General features: G+C 38.4%; 1 protein-coding gene across 1 annotated transcript; it reads left to right on the forward strand.

The window, feature by feature from the left end:
- The first annotated feature begins 6,019 nt into the window (after positions 1–6,019).
- LOC115212190 (piggyBac transposable element-derived protein 4-like) lies at positions 6,020–6,586 on the forward strand. The gene has a single exon (XM_029781030.1). The coding sequence runs from the start codon at positions 6,020–6,022 to the stop codon at positions 6,584–6,586; it is 567 nt and encodes a 188-aa protein (XP_029636890.1).
- The last annotated feature ends 3,414 nt before the right edge of the window (positions 6,587–10,000 follow it).

Genomic DNA, 10,000 nt, shown 5'->3' on the forward strand with positions numbered 1-10,000 from the left:
GGTCAAGTAACCATGAAGAGACGCCCATATCAGCTCGTATATGCGCGTACACACACATACACGCGCACACACACATACACGCGCATACACGCGCACACGCACATACACGCGCACACACATACACGCGCATACACGCGCACACACACATACACGCACATACACGCGCGCACACACATACACGCACACACACACATACACGCGTGCGTATCTCAGAAGTAATTTATTCTCCTTACAGTTGAAACCAACCACCAAGCGAAACTCGAGTACATTGTTATTTTTGATACACTCAAACGCATTCACGACTTATATAAATTATGTAACATTCCTAAAATGTAATAGAGAACGTAACTTAGAAACACCGTCCGCATGAAACACAATAGTTAAGTCAGTGTCGATATATGTAATACAAGGATCATTGAGAAGTTAATTAAAAACAATTATATAGCGAATTATAACAAATAAACTGTAATTATTTCGGCAGGCATGGGAGACAACTCCAGACATGACATAGAAATTCTTACGTTCTCTCGATTTCCTGTGATTCAGACCGCCTCATGGTTCTAGCAGTCAAAATGGAAAAGGCGTTACCCCGAAGGATAGCGAGAGAGATGCGCTGGAACAGCCATAATGACTTAAGGGGTTCGCAGAGCTCATGGTAATTCCTCTAGGTCATGTTATATAACTTTGTCATCTTTGATCCTACAGACTTATGATAAAAGACGATCTAACAGTGACCGTCTTTACATTTCTTTCTAAGACAGTGTATTTATTATTACTTTATCTGTGTCCTCTCTTTTAAAGATATTACTGCGTAATTTAGAAGAGCTGTAGCCTTTATTTTTAGGAAATCAAATGACAGCATAGAATTTCTGTCATTCAATTAGCATTTTCTCAATATGACGAGCTCATACATTTTTATTATTCAAGTAAAAACCTGGTGTGTATGGTATCAACCTTAACGCAAAGAAAGGAAAAGCCCACGCTCCTAGAGTTTGACAAAACTGAATGCTCGAAGGCATTTAGTCCACTTAGTCCAGTACTTTGCAGTTGCTCCATGACTTTAATTTCATTCGAAATATCCACATGAGATTAAAAACAATCAAAATCTTGATCTTGTTCACTACTATGTTATGTACGAGACTATGGGAGAATAAACAAAATTGATTAATGTTACCAATGTCTTTTCTGAAAGATGTTGATGACAAATCTAAGGTATAATGGATTATTTAATGAACAAAGACTGATTCCCATATTTTGTTTTAGCTCATTTCTTCACTCTTGCACACCATCTATAACAAGGGATGGCAACGGAGTTGTCTGTACGCAAATCCTTTATAATTACTAATTGTCATTACCATCATCATTCTCCCCCCTTCTCTCTCAATCATCCCAAATCTCTTCCTAAAACGCAAAGTTACATGACCTAAATAATGACCCATAGTTTCATGAGGTATCAACGTTAAGGCAGACGCATAAACATACATACAAACACCCCTGCACACTTAATGACACATTTTTGAATTTCGTAAAAGTTCTTTTTCTTTTCTAGATTTCTTTGGAAGCAGTTTTTAATCTTTCGGAATTTACTTATTAAATTGAAGAGGTCTGTTTTAAATTGTTACAGGTTCCTAGTAGTTGCTGGTTGCATTCTCTTGGATTTGAATCACATTTCTTTTCCGTATTGGATAGCTGTGTCACTATCCCATTCTTTTGTCATTTTTCTATTAGACTTTTGAAATAATGTTTAATAGATGGTATAGTTTTGATTAAAAGTTCAATGGGTATATTTTCATATTCAGTTCTGCTTTCTCTACTTGTAGACAGCGCTCAAGTATGAAACAAGATGGAGGACATGGAAATCGAATACTAAAGGGAGAGTCAAGCAGCTTCGGGATTGTATCTGATTTAAATAGTACTTTTTTGATTATTCGATGTTTATCCGTTGTTGTAAGCTTACTAATTAGGGTGTTGGCCTAAAGATCTCACAATCTTGAAATTGATTCCTGGACTAGGCAGTGCATGCTGTTCAAGCAAGGCATATTATTTATTGTTGCCCCAGTTTACTCAGCTTAATGTGTATCAAGTGAGTGCTGGTGGATCCTTCTTTCTCATTTAGTTGTCATATACTTGTTATTCCCCCGAGTCAAAGGCGTGGGGTTGAAAAGGTGTCACTCTCTTCTTGTGACAACATAAACATCAAAACAATTGGGGGTAAACGTAATACAAGCTACGAGGTCATACACGCTAGCGAATGCTGGCTAAGCTGCATGTTTGAGTCGTTGCAGTGGAAAAAAATGAAAGTAGTAAAAATTGGCACGGTCGGACCCCATACAATTATTGACCACAAAATTTTCTTGTGGATTGCTCCCAAATTTGGTGACGGTGAAATGACAGGCCAGTCTGGCCAGGATAACGTTCATAGCAACTGTTGCATGTTAAAATATATAATAATTTTCGAAGCAACACGAAACGTTATTTTTAATTTTGAAAACAAGTGCTTCATTAAAATGGAACTTTATAGTTAGGTACCCACACAGAGTTTAGCTTATTGTTTTACCATTAACAGATTGTATTACTTGACTGGGTTTCATTAGTTAACATACGTTGGAAAAGGGAGTTTCTCAGTGTTTGAAGGGGTAAATGGTATACATGTTTATCTCCCTAGTCTTTTTATTATCTATATCTCTAAGTACAGCAAAAAGCTGTATTTGGTCTTTTGAGTTCAGCTACTTAAGCAAGATCATCTTGTGCATGCAACTTATGAGTAAAGCTGGAACTATAATTATGGTTATGGGAATTATTTTACGTTACTCGCTATTTTTGTTATTTTTGATTTAATGTAAAACGTTAGTTCAAGACGGTGCCCCAGCATGACTGCAGTAAAATTACTGAAACAAGTAAAAGGTAAAAGATTAGAACATGGTTTTTGTTTTATTTAATTGTGTTTAATAGCAATAAACAGACTCGTTTAATAAACGCCAATTTAATGTCAGTTTCATTTCGTTTACTGTAGTAAGCTGCGGACTCTAATAATTTCTTATTGCTGGTTGGTTATATACATTGAATTTTTATATATTTGTTTGTTTGAGTAGAGCAGCCGATGATGGGATGTCCATGTTTACTTTGATAATTTTTGATGTTAGTGTCGTATTTATCTAAATGTACGTTTCCCACTTTTGCTTGCTCGTTCGTGCTGTGTCAGGTTCTCTTCAGCATTTAAAGTTTTAGTGTGTTAATAGTGTCGCTTCGTATGGAATATACTAGTGACAGGATGAATTGAGTAAGGTATAAGTTAGTAACCACGTTATAGTAGGGACACACTTGTGTGTATGTATTTGATTTTATTTATATAATTCGCATATATATATATATATATTTGATTTTATAGAAATAATTTGCATATATATATATATATATTTGATTTCATAGAAATAATTTGCATATATATATATATATATTTGATTTTATAGAAATAATTTGCATATATATATATATATATATATAGTTGAAATTTATCGGAAAACAAATGACGAAGACACCTATAGGAACAACAGGCAAGTGTATTAGTTTGACGTTCGGGAAAAATGGAAAAGTTTTTTACGTTTCGAGTCTACACTCTTCGACAGAAAGGAACAAGAGGAAATAAATAGAGAATATAAAAAAAACGAGTTCAGAGATCCAACACACACACACACACACACACACACATATATATATGCAAGAGTTATGAAATAGAGTAGCAAAGATCCGGGCTACATATATTTCAGAGCAAGCAGAACCTCAAAAGTGATAAAATCGAAGTGAGGTGTAAACCATCGGCTACTCTTCAGGCCAAGGATATCTTTTTTCGGCTTATCGTTCTTCGATACGTAAAAAGACCCTCCTTCAACTTTCCGTCTCCATAAACAGCTGTTGTCCTTGAAAGTTGGTTTTTATATTCACTACGGGTTACTTGAAACTAAATTTCTTCCTACACTTCTATCCCTGGATCTTGCATTTATATATATATATATAATATATATATATATATATATATATATATATATACACACACACATATGCCTATGTATGTATTCATACATTTAAACACACAAATATATATATATATATATATATATATATGTACGAGGTCTGATCAATAAGTATCCGTACTGTTGCCAAAGGAACGAAGCTAAAGCACGCAGAGTGAAGCTGCTGGGTAAATATTGACCTTGAACTCTGCTGTTTACGCGCACTAAGTTTTAACGTTTTACCTCGCTTCCGCTGTTTACAGCAGTGCTTGGAACTAAGGTGTATAGCCTGTAATCATTGCATTGACCATGACAGAGAAAGTCTTCGTAGTAATACCTACTCAGAGACCTATGTAAAGTTGCAGAAAGTGTATGGAGGGGAGTGTATAAACCGTACACAAGTATACGAGTGGTTCAGACGTTTCCAAGAGAAAAACATCGCAGATGTGCGTGCAGCTATGAGGGGAAATCATCGAATCACCGTCCGTGAGTTATCAGAGAAAGTGCAGATTAGTTACGGTTCAGTTCATTATCACTGAAGATTTGGGTATGAGATGCGTGTCTGCCAAGTTTGTGTCAAAGCTGCTTTCAGCTGACCAAAGAGAAATTCGGGTTTCAGTTGCACAAGATCTTGATTGTATCGAGAACGATGAAAACTGTTTGAAAACTTTGCGTAGGCCTCTGAGCAGGTATCGCCAAGCTTTTGGCAAAATTTGATGCAGATTCTCTGCTCAGCTTTCTCTGTCAGGGTCATTGTGACAATCACTCGCTACACACCTTCCTTCCAAGCACTGATGTAAACAGCAGAAATGAGTAAAATGTTAAAACTTAGTGTGCATGTACAGCAGAGTTCAAGGTCAATCTGTGCCAAGTAGCTTTACTCTTCGTGCTTTACCTTCGTTACTATGGCAACAGCCTGGATACTAATTGATCAAACTACGTATATATAATTTGCCTCAATCTGTAAACGCATAGAATCGGACATATATTTGCCTTTATATACGTAATTTGCCTTTATATATATAATTTGCATATATATATATATATATATATATATATATATATTTATATATATCTTTGTTTCAGTCATTAGACTGCGACCATACTGGGGTACCGCTTTAAAAATTTGTTTTAGTCGAATGGATCGACCCCAGTGCTAATTTTTTTGTTAAGCCGGGTACTTATTCTATCGGTCTCTTTTGCTGAACCGTTTACCCTTTTAAAACGGTTGACGTAAATTTACGCACGCTATGTACATGCTTTAAATCGGTCGACATAATTATACGCCGCCTGACTTAGGACCAATCATCTACGTTAGTACCAACCCACCTGCCAACTGATGGGCTGATTAGATGTTTCATGTAAATATTTACAACCCAGATGTTGGCTTTATTCCTATATAAGCTGTAGTTTTGGCGATTAGACCACCTTCCAATCAACTCAAAACCAATCTACGTTCATCATCTCGCATTGCCAGTGCTCGCAGGGATACTGCTGTAGCTGAATCTTCTGGTCCTTCACGTAATTCACGGTCACGTCCCACTACACCGGCCTTCTCGCGTTCGTCATCAGCTTCGTCACGTTTGTCATCACGTCGTGCCACTCCTGCTTCCTCATGTTCTACTACTCCAGTTCCATCAGCATCATCGTCGCGTCCTGCCACTCCGGCTCTGTCAATTCCGCCGTCGCATTCTATTTCGTCGAATTTACGGTGGTCGCGCCAAGCAACACCAAGCTCCACCACCTCACCAATTGTTTCTTCCGGTTCGGGCGGTGACTCAAAGAGTGAGTATTTTACTAGTTCAGAATCAGATGATTCCGATAGCGATGATGATATTCCGGTGAATCAAAGGTTCAGGCGAGCAGCAGTGACTGACCCTGGACAACAGAATGTCTCGTGGTGAGCGAAAGACAATTTTGTCCGACAGCATGGGTTTACTGGTACGCCTGGCTTTAAGGCAAACCTTGAACATGGAAAGACGCCATTGAAAATCTTCCACGAATTTTTGATGGATGAAATGTTCCAATACATAGCGGACGAAACGTATGACTATGCTGAAAACCATCCGCAGCATGTCAGACCCGGACATGGCAGTGATTGGTTTCCAACCACAGGGGACGAAATCAAAGTTCTGCTTGGCCTGCTGATACTGATGGGCATCATGAAGAAACCGATCCTGGCGTCATATTGTAATCAGGATCCAGCTATGTCGACACCTTTCTTTCTGAAAACGATGCCACATGATCGATTTGTGACGCTTCTTCGGAATCTATATTTCAACTCGGGCGCGAACCAGGATGACAGGCTGCACAAAATAAGTCCTATCATTGACGAAGCGGCTGAGAATTTCAGTGCCCACTTTGGAGCCAAGGTTTATAAAGTATTCCAGTCAACTGGCAGAGCCAGAAAAATCTACGTTGGTCAGGACAGATTGGATCTTCCATTGTCTACTTTAGCATCAACTGATGTCGTGTTGTCACTGAATGAAAACCTGTTTAACATAGGCTACAATATTTATATGGACAACTGGTTTTTCCAGTCCAGACTTCTTCCTGAAGCTGCAAACGAGGACTAATGCCTGTGGGACTGAGAGGACGCACAAGGAAAACATGCCGCCCGATCTTCACAAGATAAAACTTCGAAAGGGGGAAACAGCGTACCGATGCATCGATACACTATCTCACTCTAGTGTGGCATGACTAAAAAAACGTCTGCATGTTATCTACAATGCATTCTGCAAGCGTGAAGAACACTAGGAAACAAGATGCGGACGGTCGTGCCATAATAAAACCGAGTGTAGTTGTTTAATACAGTGAAGGGATAGGCGAGGTGGATCGCTCAGATCAGCTGGTGACGAGAACATTTATGAAAAGGTACAAAAATATTTTGTCATGAACTCACATTCGATTTGGCAGATGCTTAGCGGTGTCGGAATGGATTGACATTCAGAATATATTGATAGAATATATAAATGATAGAAGCATCAGACATACCAAAGTACAGAACGCACGGACGTTCTCAGACTCTCTCCTCACCACATGGTGAAGGAACGTGGACATTTTCTACAACAGTTTCTCCCCACCGCCAAGAAGACAAATGCTTCAAAGAGATGCATAGTAAGTAAAGCAAAAGGGAAGCGCAAGGGAAACTAGATACCATTGTTCACAATGTGATATGCCACTGTGTGTGGTACCCTGTTTTGAAATCTACCACACTAAAATAAATATTCTCGTGATTGTAAATATATGAAGTTGATCTGACCTGTACTGTCGATTACTGTTGTCGCGCGTAGGAAACCGAATGAATAACCGCTGTAAACTGGTTGAAGCGTTAATTGCTGATCTCAGCGAAACGATTACCGTCAGTGCAACCTAGTTGCTTGATAAACTAGAAAAGCACTCGGAGAGCGCAGACCACCGTCAAGCAGTTCATTCCCACCCATATACACGCATGCTGAAAATCGCCCAGTTTCCCAAATCAACCCCGTTGATTTAAAAACATAACCTCCTTGGCGGGTTTAAAAAAAATAACACAGCCATATGATTTTTTAAAAAAACCCTTTAAAAACAGAAATCCTCTGAAGCAGTTATAGTACATCAATGACAACAGCAAGCTAGTTTCACCATACAACTAAAAAGAAACAACAATTATCTAAATCTTGAGTGATACACACACAACGCGAGTAAAATCACTAATAGATAAACGAAAATAAACTTTGGAAACAGCAACATCACCATAGGTTACGTTGAATCGATGAACGTGTTTTCAAGGGAGATAATCAAAAATGTAATATTGTAATACTTCATGTAAAGTAAATATAACAAATGAAAAATCCTTCAAGAATCCATAAAAATTCCCAGATCACTACCAAAATTTCATCATCTCTTCCGTGTGTCCTTACCAACTTTTTCTGCAAGTGTCATCAAATACCGTTCACAACGTTTTGAGTTATTTTGTACACAGACAGACAAGTCAACGCCGATGAAAATATAACCTCCTTCCTTGGCGGAAGTAAAAAAAAAAACGTTGTCATGGGGTTAAGTTACGAGGATATAAACACACCAAGACCAACACACATACTCATACACACACACACACACACACACCACACACACACACACACACACACACACACACACGTATATATATATATATATATATATATATATATATATATATATATACATACAAGTGGAGGCACAATGGCCCAGTGGTTAGGGCAGCGGACTCGCGGTCATAGGATCGCGGTTTCGATTCCCAGACCGGGCGTTGTGAGTATTTATTGAGCGAAAACACCTAAAAGCTCCACGAGGCTCCGGCAGGGGATGGTGGTGATCCCTGCTGTACTCTTTCACCACAACTTTCTCTCACTCTTACTTCCTGTATCTGTTGTACCTGTACTTCAAAGGGCCGGCCTTGTCACTCTCTGTGTCACGCTGAATATCCCCGAGAACTACGTTAAGGGTACACGTGTCTGTCGAGTGCTCAGCCACTTACACGTTAATTTCACGAGCAGGCTGTTCCGTTCATTCGGATCAACCGGAACCCTCGTCGTCGTAACCGACGGAGTGCTTCCACCATATATATATAAATACACGCACATATATACGACGGGCTTCTTTCAGTTTTTGTCTACCAAATCTACTCACAAGGCTTTGGTCGGCCCCAGGCTATAGTAGAAGACATTTGCCCAAGGTGCCACGCAGTAGGATTGAAACTGGAACCATGTGGTTGGGAAGCAAGCTTCTTACCACACATACATACATACACACACACACACACATACATATTTTACAAGAAGATTAGAGACAGAGTTTCGGCTTGCAAAGAATCGTCGGACAATCCGATGAAGCCAGTCAAAATTCAAAACCACTGTCACCAATCATTTTGTTAAGTACATAAAGATGGTCTCAACTAAAATTAAACTCTTCAGCTAGATGTAAAGTAGTTATTATTATAGCACACTTGCATATGAGAAGGCACATTTGCATATGAGAATGGTTTCATTCATTTTCATGCGCGCGCGCACACACACACACATATAAATTATAACTTAAGGTATCTACGAGATACCGCTATGCTGAAATATTTTGTCGTTTTGTCTTCTCTCCTTGTGCTGTATGAACATTTAATGAGGTTTTAGAATCAGATTCTGGCTGCTATTTTCAGCATGGCGGTATCTCGTAGATACCCTAAATTATAAATTTTTAATAATAATTATTACCTTTGAAGGTTTTTGTTTTCATGCTGGCCACTTGATAGGATCGTTATTTAATTTAAATTAACGATCTTATCCTTATTTACACACACACACACACACACACACACACACCACACACACACACACACACACACACACACACACATATGAACATATGAAGAAATGTAGTTTAAAATGTACTTTGGATCTAAGAAGTTTTATTTAGGTGAGTTTGAGTACTTGCCCAATTTCATGATTTTCAAGGATTGGGTGAGAGATAGAAAAGTGGAGCTATGCTGCAACTATTTCATCTTATATATACACTCCTCATATCATATTTATATTTCTAGACATCTGTTTGATGACACATCGCATGTGTGGGAGTTGAACTGGTTCCAACCGACTATTGAACGTGAACTCGCGTCATTTTTGCCCAGAATTTTTTTTCAGATTTCAAATTTGGTGTGTCTAACAGCTTTTGCTTGGGCTAATGTGTGTGTGTCTGTCTGTGTGTATGTGTGTCTGTCTGTATCTTCCTGTCTGCCTGTCAGTGTATATGTGTGTCTGTCTGTTTATCTCTCTATCTGTCTGTTTATCTGTCTGTCTGTTTAGCTGTCTGTCTGTTTATCTGTTTGCCTGTCAATCTGTCTGTCTGTCTGTCTCTCTATATCTGCATATACATACTTACATATCAGATGAGGCATATAAATGTATCCATTATTTAAGCATAACGATTTACCAATCAAACATAAATTGAAACATACTTATTCGCAAAAATATTTGGAAGTG

The sequence above is a fragment of the Octopus sinensis genome, linkage group LG5, assembly GCF_006345805.1.
Source record: "Octopus sinensis linkage group LG5, ASM634580v1, whole genome shotgun sequence".
Lineage (NCBI taxonomy): Eukaryota > Metazoa > Mollusca > Cephalopoda > Octopoda > Octopodidae > Octopus > Octopus sinensis.